The sequence below is a fragment of the Pinus tabuliformis genome, chromosome 4_2 (genome assembly GCF_031772625.1).
Source record: "Pinus tabuliformis cultivar Carrire ecotype Pingquan chromosome 4_2, CPIR1, whole genome shotgun sequence".
NCBI lineage: Eukaryota > Viridiplantae > Streptophyta > Pinopsida > Pinales > Pinaceae > Pinus > Pinus tabuliformis.
The window spans coordinates 1,068,502,348-1,068,525,232 of record NC_142304.1 but is presented as its reverse complement, the minus strand read 5'-3'; the positions used below and the strand labels follow the sequence as shown (position 1 = coordinate 1,068,525,232).

General features: G+C 37.2%; 1 protein-coding gene across 1 annotated transcript in view; it reads left to right on the top strand.

The window, feature by feature from the left end:
• LOC149173326 (uncharacterized) overlaps positions 1–22,885 on the top strand; it is a 208,236-nt gene that overhangs the window by 53,180 nt on the left and 132,171 nt on the right. Inside the window, exons 2-3 of the mRNA XM_089426663.1 lie at positions 1,073–1,152; positions 1,604–1,664. Coding sequence (XP_089282789.1) covers positions 1,073–1,152; positions 1,604–1,664 — 141 coding nt within the window. The remainder of the gene's footprint in view (positions 1–1,072; positions 1,153–1,603; positions 1,665–22,885) is intronic.

Here is a 22,885-nt window from a genome sequence, read left to right as displayed (position 1 = left end):
ATATCTAATTCATCATTCTACATGTTTTTGTTGACATATATGTATCAAAAATTAAAAAATATAAAATATATATATTTTTAAAAAATCGCTCCGGGATTCGCTCCCAAACCGGGAGCTTCTGAAAATGGTCGCTCCCGCTCCCGCTTCCGCTCCCGCTTCCGCTCCCGCTCCCCGCTTCCGCTCCCGCTCCCAAGTAACATTGTTTGATGATGAAGCATTAAATGCTTGAGGAATTGGGTGATGGCTAAAGAGGGGGGTAGAGCTCATGCTAGGCTTTGGCCCACATGCTTAATAAATCCCATCCATCTTTTGCATTTTACATTTTTTTATTATTATTCTTTCAGCTGCATCAATCTCCAGGGCAAAGTTTCTAGGCCCTGACTGAAGGATGAGGATATAGGGTGTCAATCCCAATGACCAATGAAAATCTGCCCGAGGAATGGACACACTATATCAATTAGTGCCCACCCATTAGAGCCCCTCCCAAACTATAAGGCCTTAGAAGAGGTCCCGCTTGACTAGACTCAAAGACAAACCTCCTAGGTGAAGTGTGGGAACAAGGATACAATTGAGAGCAGTCAATCATTCAGTTTGCCCCGTGATTCACATAAATATGGTCTTAACATTAAATGAAAGCACGTGTTTGCAAAAATGGTTAAAGTACCTGTTGATAGATGACCCACCTTCCTTCAAGAATGCCAGATCAGAGAGATCACTGACCGAAGCAATAGGAGGAGATATCTGGCATCAAACTCTCTGAAGACCATCATAGGGCCTCTGGCTGGCTGGTTGTTATTAGAGGAGAAATTTTTTCTCCTATGGATTACCCACTTTTCTTGGGCAGCAGGCCCTTTATCAGTTTGATTCATAGCATGGTATAAGATATATTTGTCTCAATTCTCACCCACTAATAGTATTATTTCTCTTCTGTTACTGTTGATGTCCTCCATTCAAGGAAGTAAGATAATTCTAGACTACTGTAGGATATGTTGCAAAAACTACATCAATTTTAAGATGAAAGTTAGAACAATGTATGAAAACTCTGAAAAGACCTGTAATTTTTTGCTGCCAGGATTACTCAGCAGGCTCATCGTTATATGGAGAACGAGCAAAGCCCAAGCCTTTTGCTGCCCGTTTTGCATCATCTGATGGGTACTGTTTAGGATGACAGTTTCTTTTCTTGTAAAGTTCTTCTCTTTCTTCAGATGACATATGGGTTGGATTTCTGTTATATATGGTATATGCATTTGAGGAAGGGGTCAAGTCATCTGAAGCGATTTCAAATGCATTACACCCAAAGCCATGAAAGATTAGTGTATGCCTGTGTAACCTAGATGTTTGAAATACCTGCTCTTCTCTTCTCTTCTTGGCTATCATTTGTGTTAAGGCTGGCATTGACTAGGAGATGAGGCAGCCTAATCTATACAAACCTATGTAGTAGTGCTAGGATTTAAAAAAGTTGTTTGAGCATATGTGAGCAGAAGCATGTTTTACATTCTTGAACCAAATTTTCTGTAGCTATTAATCTATATTCAGTGGATATCTGTTTATTTTCTCAATTTCTTATGATTGCATTTTGTGGTTCTTGTGTGATGGTATCCAGGTCAGAAGTATTGAGTGTGGTGGTCCGACCTTCCACACAGCTCAAGTTGACTTTTTTGGAGGTTTGGAAGGACATATACTTCTACATATTACTTGGATTACTCATTTCTCGCTTCTTTTTTTTGAACTTATTTCAAGTTGTTACTTGTTTAGTTTCACGAAAACAGTGATTGACTCAGTCCTATGGTGTCATGCATCCAGCCTTCAGTTTTCCTGTTAGGTTGGTGTAAACAAGCTGCCTACCAATATGTGGACATTATCTCAAAATGTATTCACACTATGGTAGTCAGTGATGGATACAGAAGCATTATAAGGCTGTAATCAATAAGACAGCTGTACTGAAAATATAAAACTGTTCTGACCTAAGGATTAGCATGAGATAATTAATGTTGCTCATTGGCAGATGCTGAAGCCCGCAAACCATATACAATATATATTATAGATATCAAATGTTTTGCAGAAATCTACAATGACAGACGAAATGGGACAAAAAGAATCATGCAGAGTCTTGATGTAACCTTTCCTGTATAAAAGGATGAACTTTACGAAGTGTACAAACTTAGTTAATTTTTATTACATTCTTAGAATCAATTGACAATTTTAAATAGCTTCCATCATTTTAAACGAAGTCTGTTTTTCTGAATATAACTTAATCAAAATTTGTTACAATTTTGGAATCAGACTATTCAAGAATATCCACCCCTGCAAAAGAAAATGCCCTAATAAATTGTCAATGAAATGTCTTTGCCTACCAAAGGCATGGATAATAAGATAAAAGAGAGAGAATGCCAGATTTAGTGCTTGCCTGTCTGTATCTCTTTACTGCAGTCTCCCAATTTCAAAAAGAAAATGATTGCAAATGAGGATGCTTAAATGTTTTAAGATCAAGCTAAACCAATTATTGATCCAATTATTCTTTCAATGTTAACATGCCACATGTCCTAGGATGTGAGCCCTATTCGGTGATTACATAATTATCCTTCGGTTTGGGTACAGGCTCAGGCCTCATCAAATATGCTTTGCAATCTAGAACACTATGCTTTATAAGCTCCTAACACGGCCTAATTAAGAATAGTTGTGGATGAGACAAAAATTGCACTTAAGAATGGAATCATAAGAATCTCCCTTCATGATCTGACCTTCAAACATGGCTGATGGGATGCCGGTATTTATGTTGTTGCCTTTATATCTGTTGGAATGTGGGTAAAATGGAAATCCAAGTGGCATCAGTTTCAAATGATTTGTAAAATTATGTTTTGTTAGTGGTTTCATGATATGGTATCAGCAGCAAACAATTTGAGGCCCATAAAAACGTAAGAAAATCCCAAGTTAGAATATTGAAAACCATATCAAAGAGCAGATGGAGCTCAACTAAAAAGTGTCATTTAAATGAGAAGAGGTGTAAAATCAGCAGTATGAGAAATACAAATTTCTAAGCAAGAACTAGACATAAAAAATGAAGACCCACACCTCAAACATACAAAATCCAAGCGAACGATGCCTTTCAATTGGGCAAAGATGGGATTATTATAATATTTTATCTAACCTCTTCCTAATTTCCTAAATATGCCTAACTAATAAGGGTCAGGGGACATGACCCCTATAACTTTAGACATCAGGACTTGTTGAGAAATGTAACTAGTAACGGTCTTCATAATTGTTGTCTAACTCATGACATGATGTAATTTATATGTATTTGTAAAAGGAGAAAAAGAAAATCATTATAAAGATCAAAAGAAAAATTATTTATAAGCATGGGTTTCGTGCTTTATGTCTTTTGTTTCTAGGTAAAGGTCCCATTGAAGGCTTCTAGGGTTGAGTCATGAGTCATTGTACTTGTCATTATGATCTAGACCCTTATTGGGCTTCTTGTATAAAAGAAATAAAATTATTTTGATGTAATTTGGACATCTACACCTCCAACATCAAGTCAGCCTGCCCGTCCTTCATGTCGGCCTTAATGAAGAGATTCGACCTCATTGGGAGACTATATATAAAAGAGGAACTCGACTCATTATGGCATCAATCAATATCATTCGATCTGCAACTTTGGAGAGAAAGAACATGTGCGAAGGCTAGAAGAAGGAAGTTAAATCCTAACGAAATAGGAAGAAACACTTAGCAAGTAAAAGGAGCCAAATTTTTTCTCATTTTCTGTCACATGTGCGAGGAGATCTGAAGCAAAAGTTTGAAGGTGCTGGCCAAGATTTCAGATGTTACAGAGAGGGCCGAGACCATGTTTTTGACTCAGATTTTGGAAGGATGACTTATGTTGACTTTTGAAAATTTGGCTGGAGTTTGACTTGTCTACATGGGAGGCTGACTTGGTGGATTGGAGGAAGTCTATGTCTTGGTCAAAGGGTCTAGGTTGTCTCATTTGATTTGGTTCTAAAGAAGAGAAAAATAGTTTTTTGGGTTCCCCCTAGAAGAGCGGTTTTCCCCTGGCTGAGAGCCTACGTGCTGTCCTTGTTGTTTTGATCTTCATACATTTATGTTTTGGTAGTTAATTTGATGATAAGAAGATAAAAGAAGACATATTAAAAGATAATAAGATTCCTAAGAAACCACAAGTAATTATCAAGATAAGAGAATCTTTCTGCCTTTCTGATTTTCTAACATGGTAACAGAGCTAAGGTGAACTAGAAGAGGAAAAAGGCAGCTTGGAGGTCAATAGTTCTCATCATCTTAAGGAAGAATTCAAGAAAAATTTCAAGATAGATCATAAGAAAAAGAGAAGTCTTGGTCTACCACTAGCTAACTTGAAGAAGATAGCTAACTTGAAGAAGACCAAACCTTATAAAAGCAGTATCAAACTCAAGAACATATTTTTGGGCATCTTTATAAGTCATAAACACTATGATTAGACCGCAAACTTGGGCTAGAAGGTTAAAGAAAGTAAAGGTGCGGAGAAGCACTCTTTAGGCATCATTTGTCATCATTTCAAGGAATCCAAATAACAAAAATAAAAATCGAAAATCCTGTAAAGAAATCCCAAGTTCTAAAGTATGTTGACATCATATCAGAAATCCAAAAAGATCTTGAGCATATTAATATAAGGAAGAACGAGACCTAACTATGGCCTAGAAAGCCGACTTTAATCCAGCGAAGAAAACTCCTTGAAATATCAATATTTGAAAGGCATATTAGGCCTATTTACAAGGTCTCTTTCAGTGGGTGTCAAAAGCCCTGATTAGAGAGGCATAGTCACAGACCTATATCAGTTATTATCAAGGCTTACAACAGTCCTATCAATAGTCTAGTGATGGCACGTGGAAGAGGAACCAAATCCATAATTTTTTTTTGAAAAGCAGTTCAAGATCATTTGTGACTGTTGAAAGTCCTATCTTAAGGATTGAAGTAAAAAGTGAAAGGCTACAAGTATCTAAAAAATCAAATGACCAGAAATACATATCAGTCCTTCTAAGGGCAGTTAAAAATCATTCAAGGCCCTGTGGTATCTCCTGCAATCTTCTTTAAGAAGAGCAGAAAGAAGCATCTTGGAAGAATACTCCTATTTGACATCGTTTTAAGGGAGCTCTTCAACACCTTGAAGTCAAGAAAATTTGCAGCTACAGTTAAGACACCCTGTGAAGAGCATCTTGATGGCAGCATTGAGGAGGTATAACTTGGGAAGCAATCACTTTCAAGAAAGGGTAAGGTAAGGCTGCTATAAGGTATGTATAACATAACATGTTCATTTTGTAAATTTTTGTTTAAAGGTCTATATATAAATATGCACTAGGGTTTTGCTATATGTTTTAATTCTAGGGTTTGCAGTATTATATTTGTTGAAATTTTTTGAATATATAGGATTGTAAACCCTCGATGGATATTAAATTAGAGATCCCTTTTCAAAAACCCTAACCCTATTCTATTTTGTTCCCTCATAGAAACCTTAGCTTTTGGTCTCTAGGGTTTGTAGGTAGTATAGGGAGAAATAGCAAACTCTAGTGAGAGTAGAATTGGATTTGAGATTCAAACTCTAGAGTTGATGTTTCGAAAGGTAACATCACGAGACTTAGGGTTTGGATCTAGAAACCTTAGGAATTCTCCCTCTCTAAAGATTCCATAGATTAATGAAATTGTCTTCATGCTTTCGTACTTGTATAGTTTGCTTGGTGGTACTTGTCAGTGAATGTTGTAGGTACATAAAGAAATACTAATCTTATGCCATGATGAATGAAAACTTGAAAAATTGTCATGGTGAGAGGGAGCCCTTGAATAGGAAGCCCTACAAGGTTTGTAAAGGAAGCAATTCAAGGTATGTTTAAGATTACAAGATTTGTAGCGAGTCCTCATCATATAAGAAGGTATGATCATTTCGTCTTTAAAATTGCTTTATATTAATTTCTCTCTCTTGTCTAAGGTTTTGCTATAGAATCATGAAGATTCATATATTGTTAGGGTGTTTGATTTCTAAGATTAAAACAACCCTTGTAATTATCTTTTATTCACTTTGATAAAACCCTAGCCTTTCGATTTTTAGGGTTTGTTGATGATATCTAGGGCATACAATAAAACCCTAGCATTTTAGGGTTTGATGATATTATCTAGGGTTTATGATAAAAACCCTAGTAAAAGTTGAAATAAGATTCTAGGACTTGAAAGAGAAACCCTAGATGCCTTCGTTATGGTTAAAACACTAACATGATTTAATTATTGGATATCTAAGTTTTGATAATAATATCTATGGTTTGTGACAAAACCCTAGCAAAGGTTATTGTAAGAGTCTAAGGCATAAACGTGTAAATGCTTCCGTTTCAATTGGAACCCCAACAAGGTTTAGGTTTTGAATATCTAAGGTTTATTTTCTTGTTTGAAGTTTTGATAACGCTAGATGCTCTCATTATCATAACATGCTATTGATAAAATTAATTTCATGCTCTTGTACATATATATTTGTGTGCTCGGTTGTACTCGTTGTTGAGATTTGCAGGCACATAGTTTGCAAGAAGTTGTAAAGAGGTATGCCTACCTCATACTTGATAATGACCTTGTGAGCATGATGGAAAGAGGGCGCTGTGAAAACCTTGGTGACATTGAAGTTTACATTGATGTTTAATTGCTGACTTTGTTGCCATGATGTTTGTGAAGGTCGAAGTTCTCTGGTGACATGATAATGCAAAAGAAAAGGGCCTGTGTAGCTGGAAGAATAAAGTTGTTGATGGACTTATCTCCCAAGTTGAGAGGGAGCTTGGATGAAGGAAAGTGTATATTTTCCATAGTTGAGGAGGACATGATGGGCCAGGACTAACAACCATACATACAATGAAGACCATAAAGGAAGAATGAGGTCGAAAAATAGCTAAAGCACTACTGATAGCTACTCGTGTTTGATGAAGTTGTGAACGAGACATGGTTGATTTGAGAAGTGCTGAGGCTGAGTTTGGTGTTGCTTGAAAAGTTGGAAAGAGGAAGCTTTTGTCGATATTTGTTTGGATATTATGACGAACTAAGCAACATCAGAATGGTTGAGGACCTCGAAGCTTGTGCTAGCATATCAATAATAAGAACCAATATATTGGAAGTGATTGGGGTTGTGCGGCTATAGTATGTTCAAATGGATGAAGAAGTAGTTGATTTGTTGATCTCTCCCTGAAAAGTTTGTGTATTTTAGAAGCATGCTTGGATTGGTGGATATCTTTGATTTCGCTGAGAGGGAGCTACCTGTATGATGGTACTTGGGAGGACATGTTGGCCTGGTTGGTGTTGAGATCTTAGTTATAGTTTGGCCTTGATGTTGTCTAGATCCCAGTGTGGGAGGGTATCCTGGTCTTATGGAGCTCTGTTTTAGTGTTTGACCTTGATTATACCGAGATCCCTGTGAGGGTTGGTGTCTTGGCATGAAGGCCTAAATGGTATCTATATCTAGTTAGATTGATAGCATGGCTGTACCCTGATCGTACCTATAGTGGCAAGTTGCCTTGATGACACCTGAGTCCTTGGTGAGAGGATACCTTAGCAATTTTGGTATCCCTATCATTGCATATGTTGTTGTATTCTTCTTGGAATGTTTCAAATTGAGGTCAGCCTTTTATAGGTTGAGCAATTATGAATACATCCCTAGTTAAGAGGGAGTGTTGAGAAATGTAACTAGTATCGGTCTTCATAATTGTATTCTAGCTCATGACATGATGTAATTTATTTGTATTTGTAAAAAGGAGTAAAATAAAATCATTATAAAGATCAAAAGAGAAATTTTTTATAAGCATGGGTTCCATGCTTTATGTATTTTATTTCTAGGTCAAGCGCCCATTGAAGGCTTCTAGGGTTGAGTCATAAGTCATTGTACTTGTCATTATGTTCTAGATTGTTATTGAACTTATTGTATTAAAGAAATAAAATTATTTTGATGTAATTTGGTCATCTACACCTCCACCATCAAGTCGGCCTGCCCATCCTTCATGTCGGCCTTAATGAAGAGATTCGACCTCATTGGGAGACTATATATAAAAGAGGAACTCGACTGATTATGGAATCAATCAATATCATTCGATCTACAACTTTGGAGAGAATGAACATGTGCGAAGGCTAGAAGAAGGAAGTTAAATCCTAACGAAATAGGAAGAAACACTTATCAAGTAAAAGGAGACAATTTTTTTCTCATTTTCTATCACACGTGCGAGGAGATTTGAAACAGAAGTACGAAGGTACAGGCTGAGATTTCAAATGTTACAGAGAGGGCTGAGACCATGTTTTTGACTCAGATTTTGGAAGGATGACTTAGGTTGACTTTTGAAAATTTGGTTGGAGTTTGACTTGTCTACATGGTAGGCTGACTTGGTGGATTGGAGGAAGTCTATGTCTTGGTCAAAGGGTCTAGGTTGTCTCATTTGATTTGGTTCTAAAGAAGAGAAAAATAATTTTTTGGGTTCCCCCCTAGAAGAGTGGTTTTCCCCTGGCTGAGAGCTTACATCCTGTGTCCTTGCTGTTTTGATCTTCATACATTTATGTTTTGGTAGTTAGTCTAAAATAAGACATATTAGAAGATAATAAGATTCCTAAGAAATCACAAGTAATTTTCAAGATAAGAAAATCTTGCTGCCTTTTTGATTTTCTAACATGGTATCAGAGCTAAGGTGAACTAGGAGAGGAAAAAGGCAACTTGGAGATCAATAGATCTCATCATCTTAAGGAAGGATTCAAGATAGATCATAAGAAAAAGAGAAGTCTTGGTCTACCACTAGCTAACTTGAAGAAGACCAAACCTTATAAAAGCAGTACCGAACTCAAGAACATATTTTTGGGCATCTTTATAAGTCATAAACACTATGATTAGAAAGCAGACTTGGGCTAGAAGGTTGAAGAAAGTGAAGGTGCAAAGAAGCACTCTTTAGGCATCATTTGTCATCATTTCAAGGAATCCAAATAACAAAAGTAAAAATCAAAGATCTTGTAAAGAAATCCCAGTTGCTAAAGTATCTTGACATCATATCAGAATCCGAAAGAGATCTCGAGCATATTAATATAAGGAAGGTCGAGACCTAACTATGGCCTAGAAAGCCGACTTTAATCCAACGAAGAAAACTTCTTGAAATATCAATATTTGAAAGGCATATTAGGCCAATTTACAAGGTCTCTTTCAGTGGGTGTCAAAAGCCATGATTAGAGAGTCATAGTCAAGACCTATAACAATTATTATCAAGGCTTACAATAGTCCAATAATTCATCTAGTGATGGCACATTGAAGAGGAACCAAATCTGTAATTTTAAAAAAAAAAAGCAATTCAAGATCATTTGTGATTGTTGAAAGTCCTATTTCAAGGATCGAAGTAAAAAGTGAAAGGCTACAAGTATCTTAAAAATCAAATGACCAGAAATACATATTAGTCCTTCTAAGGGCAGTTAAAAATCATTCAAGGACCTGTGGTATCTCCTGCGATCTTCATTAAGAAGAGCAAAAAGAAGCATCTTGGAAGAATACTCCTATTTGACATCGTTTTAAGGGAGCTCTTCAACACCTTGAAGTCAAGAAAAGTTGTAGCTATAGTTAAGATACCTTGTGAAGAGCATCTTGATGACAACACTGAAGGAGGTATAACTTGGGAAGCAATCACTTTCATGAAAGGGTAAGGTAAGGTTGCTCTAAGGTACGTATAACATAACATGTTCATTTTGTATGTTTTTGTTTAAAGGACTAGATATAAATATGCATTAGGGTTTTGCTATATTTTCAAAGTCTAGGGTTTGTAGTATTATATTTGTTGAATATTTTTGAATATCTAAGATTATAAACCCTAGATGGATATTAAATTAGAGATCCCTATTCAAAAACCCTAACCCTATTCTATTTTGTTCCATCATAAACCCTAGCTTTTGGTCTCTAGGGTTTGTAGGTAATCTAGGGAGAAATAGCAAACCATAATGAGGGTAGAATTGGATTTGAGATTCAAACCCTATAGTTGATGTTTTGAAAGGTAACATCATGAGACTTAGTTTGGATCTGGAAACCTTAGGAATTCTCCCTCTCTAAAGATTCCATAGATTAATGAAATTGTCTTCATGCTTTCGTACTTGTATATTTTACTTGTGGTACTTGTTAGTGAATGTTGTAGGTACTTAAAGAAATACTAATCTTATGCCATGATGAATGAAGACTTGAAAACTGTCATGGTTAGAGTGAGCCCTTTAATAGGAAGCCCTACAAGGTTTGTAAAGGAAGCAATTCAAGACATGTTTAAGATTACAAGATTTGTAGCAAGTCCTCATCATATAAGAATGTACAATTATTTTGTCTTTAAAATTGCTTTATATTAATGACTCTCTCTTGTCTAAGGTTTTGCTATAAAATCATGAAGATTCGTATATTGTTAGGGTGTTTAATTTGTAAGATTAAAACAACCCTTGTAATTATCTTTTATTCACTTTGATAAAACCCTAGTCTTTTAATTTTCAGGGTCTGTTGATGATATCTAGGGCATACAATAAAACCCTAGCTTTTTAGGGTTTGATGATATCCAGGGTTTATGATAAAAGCCCTAGTAAAAGTTGAAATAAGATTCTAGGACTTGAAAGAGAAACCCTGGATGCTTTCGTTATGGATAAAATACTACATTATTTAATTATTGGATATCAAGGGTTTGTGACAAAACCCTAGCAAAGGTTATTGTAAGAGTCTAGGGCATAAAAGTGAAAATGCTTCTGTTCAATTGGAAACCCAACAAGGTTTAGGTTTTGAATATGTAAGGTTTATTTTCTTGTTTGAAGTTTTGATAACCCTAGATGCTCTCATTGTGATAACATGCTATTGATAAAGTTAATTTCATGCTCTTGTACATATATATTTGTGTACTCGGTTGTACTTGTTGTTGAGATTTGCAGGCACATAGTTTGCAAGAAGTTGTAAAGAGGTATGCCTACCTCATACTTGATGATGACTTTATGAGCATGAATGAAAGAGGGAGCTGTGAAAACCCTGATGACATTGAAGTTTACATTAATGTTTGATAGGTGACCTTGTTGCCGTGATGTTTCTGAAGGTCGAAGTTCTCTAGTGACATGATAATGCAAAAGAAAAGGGCTTGTGTAGCTGGAAGAATAAAGTTGTTGATGGAATTATCCCCCAAGTTGAGAGGGAGCTTGGATGAAGGAAAGTGTATATTCTCCATATTTGAGGACATGATGGGCCAAGACTAACAACCATACGTATAGTGAAGACCATGAAGGAAGAACGAGATCGGAAAATATCTAAAGCACCATTGGTAGTTATTCGTGTTTGATGAAGTTGTGAATGAGACTCGGTTGATTTGAGAAGTGCTGAAGCTGAGTATGGTGTTGCTTGAAAAGTTGGAAAGAAGCTTCTGTCGAGATTTGTTTGGATATTATGATGAACTAAGTAATCAAAATGGTTGAGCACCCCGAAGATTATGCTAGCATATCAATAATAAGAACCAATATATTGGAAGTGATTGGGGTCGTGAGGCTACAACATGTTCAGATGGATGAACAGGCAGTTGATATGTTGATCTCTCCCTGAAAAGTCTGTATATTTTAGAAGCATACTTGGATTCCTCGATATCTCTGATTTGGTTAAGAGGGAGCTACCCATATGATGGTACTTGGGAGGACATCTTGGCCGAGTTGGTGTTGAGATATTAGTTATAGTTTGGCCTTGATGATGTCTAGATCCCAGTGTGGGAGGGTATCTTGGTCTTGTGGAGCTCCGTTTTAGTGTTTGACCTTGATGATACCTAGATCCCTGTGAGGGATGGTGTCTTGGGATGAAGGTCTAGATGGTATCTATATCCAGTTGGATTGATAGCAAGGCTGTAGCTTGATGGTACCTATAGTGGCAAGTTGCCTTGATGACACCTTAGTCCCTAGTGGGAGGATACCTTGGCAATTTTGGTATCCCTAGCATTGCATATGTTGTTGTACTCTTCTTCAAACATTTCAAATTGAGGTCAACCTTGTACTGGTTGAGCTGTTATGAATACCTCCTTAGTTAAGAGGTAGTGTTGAGAAATGTAACTAGTATCGGTCTTCATTATTGTTGTCTAGGTCATGACATGATGTAATTTATTTGTATTTGTAAAAAGGAGAAAAAGAAAATCATTATAAAGAACAAAAGAGAAATTATTTATATGCATGGGTTCCATACGTTATGTATTTTGTTTCTAGGCCAAGCCCCCATTGAATGCTTCTAAGGTTGAGTCATGTTTCATTGTACTTGTCATTATGTTCTAGACCCTTATTGGACTTCTTGTATTAAAGAAATAAAATTATTTTGTTGTACTTTGATCATCTACACCTCCACCATCAAGTCAACCTGCCCATCCTTCATGTCGGCCTTAATGAAGAGATTGAACCTCATTGGGAGACTATATATAAAATAGGAACTCGACTCTTTATGGCATCAATCAATATCATTCAATTTGCATCTTTGGAGAGAAAGAACATGTGCGAAGGTCAGAAGAAGTTAAATCCTAACAAAATAGGAAGAAACACATATCAAGTAAAAGGAGAATAATTTTTCTCATTTTCTATCACATGTTCGAGGAGATTTGAAGCAGAAATGCGAAGGTGCAGGGCTGAAGGTGCAGGCCGAGATTTCAGTTGTTACAGAGAGGGCCGAGACCCTGTATGACTAAGATTTTGGAAGGATGAATTATGTTGACTTTTGAAAATTTCACTCGAGTTTGACTTGTCTACATGGGAGGCTAACTTGGTGGATTGGAGGAAGTCTATGTCTTGGCCAAAGTGTCTAGGTTGTCTCATTTGATTTGGTTCTAAAGAAGAGAAGAAGAATTTTTTGGGTTTTCCCCTAGAAGAGGGGTTTTTCCCTGACTGAGAGCGTACATCTTGTGTCCTTGTTGTTTTTATCTTCATACATTTATGTTTTGGTAGTTTCTTGATGATAAGAAGATAAAAGAAGACATAATATAAGATAATAAGATTCCTAAGAATCACAAGTAATTATCAAGATAAGAAAATCTTTCTGCCTTTCTGATTTTCTAACAAGATTGACAAAATTAGGACTATTAATGCAAGGAGTTGGCACTATTTCACTATTAAGAGTAACAACACAGGTCTAATAGAAAAAAACCTAAGTAGCACTGATATGGATAGGAGAATGGATAAGGATAGAATATAACAAACAAAAATGACAAATTATTAGAAAAGTTGGATATGAAATGGTTGAGAAATTACAAAAGCCTATGAGGTATAATAAAATCTAGAATGCCATTCATGACATTCAAATTTGGAAATACCATTCTACATTGTTGAAATTTGATGACTAAAAAGTTTCCTGCAATCCCAACCTAGTTTTAATTTCACCTTATCACTCCCATTCAGTTAAATGCCCTTTCCCATAAAAATACATTCAACATATACAATTCTGGAAATGTAACTTTTAGATTAAAACACATGGGATTGTCAACACATCTTGAAAATGAATATGGACATAAACAGACCAGCAACACACATAAAAATACGCACAGATTTTTGGTCAATTTAGACCTAGGCAAAACCCCTTCAATCTTCTCTGTGGAAAACCCGTTCGAGAGCTCTTCAAATTTATTTATCTTTCAAATTCAAGAAAAATACATTTGCAGAAAAAAAAAAAACAACAAAATGCAACTTACCTCTTCAACCCAAAAGTCCTTGAAAACTGTGCCCACTTTGCTTTGATTTCCATGCCCACTTGAAGCTGAAAATATGTATTGTACGGATTCCATATAGACTATACGGATTTTTCAATTTTTTCTCAAAAACTTCTCTCGAACAACGTGCAGCTCACAACATTAAATGTTGTTCATACTATAACTTCTGCTGTCTTCTATGCCTTCATTTTTGTGCCCAACTTTGCCCATAAATCACTCCGTCAACTTACTGCAATAAATTTCTCCTTCAGAACTTTTCTCCAGCTCTCAGCCTCCTTTCTCCAATCTGCTCATGAAGAATGAATGTAGTTTCTCTTTTCTTTAACCCCTTTTGTTTCCCTAAATGACTTTTGGGCAACCCTAAGATCTAATGGCTCAGATTCATTTAGATCAAGGGATGAGAATAAATGTGCATTTAATTCTCACTTTCTATTTTTTAACTCACCCATTAAATAAAGTACCCACATTGTACTTTATGTCTAAAGTCACTTTTCACTTTATAATTTAACATTGACTTTACCACTTATAAAGTCACTTTCACTTTATAAAGTCACACTTAGGAAAATAATTATTTTGGACATTTTTCCCTAAGTAGAGACTAACCCATGGGAAACCACTTGTCCAAGGTACATTAAAAATCAACACTCCCTCTTACCGAGGAAAGTGTTTCTCACCACACCCATCTTGTCCCTGAAATGGACATGCTTGCCTCTTGGCAAGGACTTCGTGAGAACATCGGCCACCTGCTCATCTGTCGATATATACTGTAGCTTCATTGCCCCCTTCTGAAGATAGTCCCTGACGAAATGATATTTGATGTCAATGTGTTTTGACATGTCATGAAACACTGGATTCTCCATGAGTTTAATGCAACTCTGATTATCACATTGAATAACCGTCGGTCTCAACTCTTGATCAAATAGGCCATACAACAACTTGCGAAGCCAAATGGCCTCACAACTAGCCTGGCTAGCAGCCATATACTCAGCCTCAGAAGAGCTCAAAGCAACTAACTTTTGCTTTTGACTGAACCACGACACAACTTCCGAACCTAATCTGAAGCAACACCCTGAAGTGCTTTTCTTGTCAGAAGCACACCCTACCCAATCTGAATCTGTATAACCTGCCAACCTCACTCCATCTCCTCGCCTATAGTCCAGACCATAATTAACAGTCCTTTGCACGTAGTGAAGAATGTGCTTTGCAGCTTCCTAGTGCACCCTCCTGGGTTCAACCATGAATTGGCTGAGTGTGTTCACTGCAAAGCATATATCTGGCCTAATGTTGACTAGATACATCAAGGACCCAATAAGCTGGCTATACAATGTGGGATCCACCAAACTAGAATCTGAAGTATGAAGCTTCTTCCACTTGGTGATCATAGGTGTAGACATGGGTCTACAGTTTGCCATGTGAAATCTGCTCAACACATCCACAACATACTGCCACTGCCCCAGAAAGATATGCCCTTCCTCCTGCCACACCTCAAGCCCCAAAAGGTAATGCATCAACCCAATATCCTTCATCTCTAACTCCATTATAAGATCCTCCTTGCAACCACTAATCAGTCTCTCTGCCCCAGTAATGAACAAGTCATCAACATACAACACAAGAATGAGCGGATCATCCCCTACAACAATGTAGTATAGGTTCAGATTTGCATCACTCTTCGTGAAACCCATTTGCTGCAAGTAAGTATCAATCCTTGAATACCAAGCTCTCGGAGCTTGCTTAAGTCTGTAGAGTGCTCGCCTCAACCGACATACATGGGTCTCTCGCCCAAGTACCTCAAAGCCCTGTGGCTGCTCAACATACACCTCCTCCTCTATAACTCCGTTCAGAAATGCGGTCTTCACATCCATCTGATGGATCTGCCAACCCATTTCTGCAACAATAGAAATAAGGGACCGGATAGAAGTGTACCGAGCTACGGGAGCGAAGGTCTCATCATAGTCAACTTCCTTTATCTGTGAGAACCCTCTAGCCACAAACCTTGCCTTGAACTTCTCAATGCTGCCATCCGCAACATGCTTGATCTTGTAGGGCCACCTGGAAGTCACAACTGACTTGCCCTTAGGCCTAGGCATCACTTCCCAGACATTGTTGTTAATGATAGAGGCATACTCCTCCACCATAGCCTCTCTCCATACCTCGTGGCTAGCAGCCTCCGCATAGCTAGTAGGCTCAGAGTCAACAATGCTGGTAGCCTTGGGTACATAACTGCACAGCCGTTCAGGTGGCACACTCTCCCTGTTCACCCTCTTCGGAGGACCAACGGACTCCTCTTCCTTCAAGGTGTCTTGAAGCCACTTAGGCCTCCTCTTCCTTGAAGAAGCTTCTCCATAGGGAACCTCATCCTCTGCCCCTAGTCTGTGAACCTGAAGCTCTGCTAACTGACCTTGGTGTGCCTGTACCAACGTCTGTCCTGGAGGAACCTGTACCGATACTTGTGCCTGTGTCCGCTGAAGTGCCATGTGAACTCTGTACCAATGGACTCCCTAAAGAAGTGCTCGACGAACTCACCATTGGTGCCCCAGATGTCACTGACACTGAAGTACCTCGTGTATCAGTCGATCCAGAACCCTAAGGTCCTGCTCCCTGTACCTGACCTCCCTGCTAAGGAGAAGTCTGTGACTCTCTCTCGTCATACTCCGGTGATCTTCGATGGGCCCTCTCCTCCTCAAACTTCACATCTGTCCTAATCACCACTCTCCGTTTAGAAGGAATGAAGATCCGATAGGCCTTCGAAGTCTTGCTGTAACCCATAAAGATACCCTTCTCTGCCATGGGTTCTAGCTTTGTGCTCTGCTCCTTGGGGATATAAGAATATGTGAGACATCCAAAGATACGAAGATGTTCCACATGAGGCTTCTCTCCAGTGAAAGCCTCCTTTAGAGTCATATTCCCCAATACTCTGTGAGGACTCCTGTTCTGAAAATAACAACAGTATTGCAGGCATCCACCCACAAAAACAAAGGCAACCCCTAATCATGAATCATCGCTCTAGCAACCCCAACAATAGCTCTGTTCTTCCTTTCAGACACCCCATTCTGCTGGGGGATGTAAGGAACCGTGAAATCTCTCCTAGTGCCCTCCTGTGCATTGAAGTCAGAAAACCCACCATCGGTGTACTCACCACCATTGTCTGACCTCAAGATCCGAATCTTCCTACCTGTCTGCTTTTCCACAAGAGCTTTGAACTCTTTAAAGCGACTGAAGAGCTCACCCTTGGTCTTTAGGGAATATATCCAAGTCCTCCTAGAGTAGTCATCAATGAATATAGCATAATACTCATAACCACCCAAAGATACATGAGACATACAACCACTAACATCAGTATGAATCATGTCTAGTATACCTGTAGATCTGCTGTCGCTTGTTGGGAATGGTAACTTGGTGTCCTTGCCCAAAGCACACCCTCTACAGACCTCATAATGCTCGACATTGAAATCAGGAACTCGAGTAGTGATCTCCCTCAGTACTCTCAAAGCTCCATGATGCATATGCGCCATCCTCCGGTGCCATAACTCGCACAAGTCTCTACTGCTAGTGGTACTAGTGTGAGTGCTACCAGATGTGCTACTCACCAGTGCTCCTGCCGACTGAAAACTGAATCTGTATAGTTTCCCAGAGCGAATTCCAATCACTTTGGCCGAAGTGATGGAAGCTTCCCTGGGATGCATCAATACCTGCCCTCCTGAGAAAGTGACGTTAAACCCCTTCTCTTCCATAGCAGACACTGAAATCAAGTTCTTCTTCATCCCCGAAACATACAAAACATCCATGATCTTCAAAGGAGGCAAAGACTTCCTCTCAAAGGTCACAGTATGCACACCTACAACTCTCACAGTGTGGTCATCTCCTAGTACAATCTCAATATCAAGTGCCCTCTCTGCAAGCTCTAAAAAGAACTCCCGTGCACCTGTCATACGGCGGGAAGCCCCGATGTCTATGTACCACACATCAGATGATGTACTCCTACTAGATGTAGAGGTACGCTGAAGCAAATTGCTCCACCTTTGTTGAAGTTGCAGTACCCTTCTTCCCCTTGTTCTTCCTCTCAAGACACGTAGCAACATAGTGCCCCATCTTTTGACATGCCCAACATTCGACTTTGGACATGTCCGTATCTTTCTTCTTCTTCTTCTTCTCTTTTCCCTTAGCCTCATCTGATGAGGCCCCTTTCTTGGCCTTCCCTTTGTTCTTCCCCCTGGCTGTCAAGGCTACATCCTCCTCATCTGCTATCTTCACCCCACCACTGCCAGTTTTTCGTATCTCATGCTGCACACAATCATCCCAGAATCTGTCCCAATTGGGAAGATTCTCCCTAGAGGTAACAACATCTCCAAAGACCTCCCAAGACTTAGGAAGTCTCGCTACAACTATCCTGACTAACTCTGTGGGTGCAACTGCCTCACCAATAGCAGTCAAATCATCATGTACTTGTTTGACCCTGTCAAGATAATGAACTACACTTTCAGCCTTTGTCATCTCGATGTTTTTCAATTATTCTTTGAGTACCATCTTCCTGCTCTCATTGGTACTCTGATAGAGAGTGGTTAGAGTTGTCCACATCTGATATGCATATGTGTTTCCTCTCACCTGAGGAACCACATGATCCTTCAGACTATCCATCAAAATCCTTTTTGTCTTTGCATTATTTTTTGTGAATTCAACAAGTTCATTTGCAGCAGTAGGAGGTACAACCACTTGCTGCACTATGTCCCAAACTGCCGCCTCCTCAAACACGGTCTGAATTCTGTCCTTCCAACCGGCATAGTTGGATATCCCATCCAGTCTGTCCTCTATCTTTAAGAACATGGCCGTGACTGCTGTCCAAAATTTACAAAACCAAGAAAATGGAGAAATGAACTTTCCAGCACACCTTGTTGTCCCAAAAGTGCAGTTTGTGTGAAATTTCACCTTGCTGTCCCAAAATATTAGTTCGCTATCCAAACTGATTTCGTTTTCCAAAAATTCAGTTTGTTGTCCAAACCACTGTTTGCTGTCCCAAACTACTATCTGTTGTTCAAACTACAATTTTCAGCTTGTAGCTTTGATACCATGTTGAAATTTGATGACTAAAAGGTTTCCTGCAATCCCAACCCCGTTTTAATTTCACCTTATCACTCCCAGTCAGTTAAATGCCCTTTCCCATAAACATACATTCAACATATAGAATTCTGGAAATGAAATTTTCAGATTAAAACACATGAGGCTGTCAACACACGCTGAAAATAAATATGGATATAAACAGACCAGCAACACACATAAAAATACACAGATTTTTCGTCAACTTAGACCCAGGCAAAACCCCTTCAATCTTCTCCGGGAAAAACTTGTTAGAGAGCTCTTCAAATTTATTTACCTTTCAAGTTCAGGAAAAATACATTTGCAGACAAAACAAAACAACAAAATACAATTTATCTCTTTAGCCCAAAACTCCTTGAAAACCATGCCCACTTTGTCTCGATTTTCATGCCCACTTGAAATTGGAAATATGTATTGTACGGATACAGACTGTAATGTATGGATTCCGTACGGATTGTACAGATTTCCGTACCATTGTATGAATTGTATAGATTTTTCAAATTATAATTTTTTTCTCCAAAACTTCTCTCGAACAACGTGCAACTTGTCGCACAAAATGTCTAGGCACTGCGACAAAGGCTCAGATCGGGGGCTGTCACCCTGATCCCCAATCTCTCCGTTTAAGCTGTCTCCCTATAGCAGGCTAAGGGGGGTAGACCCTATGGAAAAATGGAATGAATAAGAACTAGTTGGGAACCAACCAGCTCAGGAGACACAGTGAAGCGATCAAGTACTTGATTAAGATTTAGCAAGACTTATAGGATTTGATTAGATTTTAAACGATTGATACCAGTGTCTTATGGAGTCAACGATCTTGCTAGGGAAATGAAGATCAAGTAATCGATTAGCAACTGTTGCTTAGATGAATGACTATCTTATATGAAATGCAGACCCTACAACTAATGTGAGATGCAAGAATCTTGGTTAATTTTAGTTAAATGCCTATCTATATTGAGCCTGATTTCGCAGTAATTGACAGAAAGAAGATAAGGTGAAGCACACTAAGGTGTGATTAACAATACCTCTCCTGAAAATCTAACATACCCAATGCCTTTGGCGCTGCAGAGAGCTGTGGCTTTGACAACTGCAAGGTCACTGTTTTAAGTACTATTAAAACACGCTTCTCAAGAAAAAACGGATGGAGATTTATCGGTCTATCGACTAAGCTTATGCTTGGAAGTAATTTTATCTATCGAAAGTTAACTTATATGCAAATGCACCAGAAGATGAGATGAAGTTAGACTCGAGAATGGGAAAACACTTATGCTGCAAAAGCCCTCAATTACCCAAATGAAATGCTCGCCTTTTTTTAGATGAAAACTTAGAAAATAAACTCTTGAAGATACTATAGTTAAAACACCAGCTTATTTCAAATTTTCTTGATACAATTTAGCTCAAAGAAAACAAAAAACAACTTTGCAATTTGATATCAATGTCAACAGATGCTCAAAAAAAATACTCAGTTTACAAAACAAAGGATATGCATTTTATCACAATCCATGACAGAGTACTTAATTTCCAGAAATTAATTTTTAGGATAGCAGTAAGAAAAACTTTATGACAGCAGCAATAGGACTATAAAAACCACTGTTGATAATATCGGCGATATTCGAAAATATCGCGATATTTTCGGCAAAACGATATATCGCCGAGAAAATATCGGCAAATATCGCGATATTTTGAAAATATCGGCAAAATATCGGCTATATTTAAAAATTTGAAAAAATTATTTTTTATGCTTGCCGATATTTTTGCCGATATTGCCGATAAGATATTTTCTGGACCCTTGCCGATATTTTCAACACTGATAAAAACCGTAAGCTATCAATGATATCTTTATGCCAAAAATTTATTGAAATTTTTCCAAGCTTGCCCACATAAATTATCAAAAATTTTCAGTCTGTTGTGATGTGATTTCTAGAATTATATTAGATTTGATATACTTATTACAACCAGCAATTAAAACATGAAATAAGTCTAATGATGAATGCCCAACTCAAGAAATTAATTTCTTAATCTATTAGACAACTTAGGAACTAATTCTAGGCTAACCCACATGAAATTTTTCCACTGTTATATTTCAGACTTCAGACACAGAATTATTCAGAGATAACAGTGACCCAAAGTGTAGATCTAGGCCAAATTCTTGATACACATCAAACATAAATGACTTATGAATGTATTTAACAATTTTTAAGTTAATTTGAAACCACTTAGATGTGTTTTTCACCACTATTAGAAAGGTATATGTCTGTTGTAGCAAATAGTGAGGAAAAAGATGGTTTAGAGATCAAACCTTAGGCCCTAGGCCTTGAAGATCACTTGCCCAAGTTGCCAAAAAAATTTCAATATCTGAAACACAAATTTTTACCAAATTTTCTGCAAAAACCCATCAATGATTAGCTTCAGAAAATCAAATATTCAAATCAGAAATGGAGCAAGGGAATCTAGGGCCAATGAGAGTTAGCATTGGGCTAGAAGAAGGCAGATCTGGGCTTAGAAGCCCCAAAACTTGAAACCCTTTTTCTAAAAATAATTATTTTGCTTAAGATCTTTAGATTTATTGCAAAATATTTAATAGCTGGCCTTGTAAAAAGATTTGGGATAAGATATTGCCCTCCAAGGCCTAGATCTATCTCAAAACCCCAGATCTGCTTGAAAAATCTCAGATCTGAAGATTTGCTTTGTTGGTTTCTCAAATCTATGCCTGCAAACAATCTTTGAACTCAGATCTATTCCTGCAAACAATCTTTGAGCCTAGATCTTGCCCTCCAGGGTCTAGATCTAGCTCAGATCTGAAGATTTTCTTGGCTGATTTCTCAGATCTATTCCTGCACAAGTGAAAAGAGAGAAACCCAATACCCAATATGTACAAAAATAGAGAAAATCCAAAAAACGCAAGTGTTAAAATTATGTTACAAAATTTTAGATCTACACAAATAATTTACAGATCTATACAAATAATTTATAGATCTATCAGATTTGAGGGGTAGGAGTCCAACTCCGCTCCCAGATCTGATAATCTAAGGCTCTTAATAGCCAGATCTATCAAAATTTCCACAAATTATTTAAAAGATTTTGAAATTTTAGAGAGGTACTAGCCTGAAAACACCCTGAAACAATTATAACCTTTAATTGATATAATAAGCATGTATAGAAGAACATTAATAAATATCTTAGTAAATAACATATATAATAATATAGATTAGCAACTATAAGTAAAGCATCTATTATAATAGATAATTAATAAATATATTAATAAGTATACATAGTAGAGCATTAATAAATATCATAATAAATAACTATTATAGTAGATAACAATAGGTATATATAGAAGAACTTTAGCTAATTTCATAGTATATAGCATTAATGATAATATAGATTATTAGAGCAAAATAATAACATAGAATTAGAATAACATTAACAATATAAATAATAAATATAAACAAAAAAGCATTAAATATTAAAATACTAATAAGAATAATACTAAAGAATCTAAGGATTACAAAAAGAGATTTTAATAACAAATAAATTAATTTATAAGAAGACATAATAAATAAACTTACATAACAATAATATCAAAATCTCATTTTAATCAATTAAAAAAAGCATCATAAATATACCATAATTAACAAAGCATAAATTTAATTATGAAGCATAATGATAAAATAAAAAAAATATAATATGGTAATATTAATATAAAAATTAAAAATAATTACAAGGAGTTATTATATTATTAATTATGAAATCAAAAAAACTTAAAAGATAATAATAAATTAATCATCAATGAGGTAAAGAGTCGGCCATTGGTCTTCACAACCTAGGTTTTTCATATTTATACCTTGCATTTCCTTCTTTTCTCCTCACATTTTGTCCTGATGATGAGTCTAGTTTCAGACTCGAAACGTCGACTAAAAAACATGAACACTGTGGAAAATCCGAACTCCATTCAAAAATCACACCACAGTAATCTACAAACGAAAAAAGATTGTCGTTAGAAAAATCCCGAGGCTTATATGAGGTAGGCTCTTCAGAAAATATGTGTTGAGAGTTGGCTGGTCCAACCGAAGACTATCCCCAAACGCTCA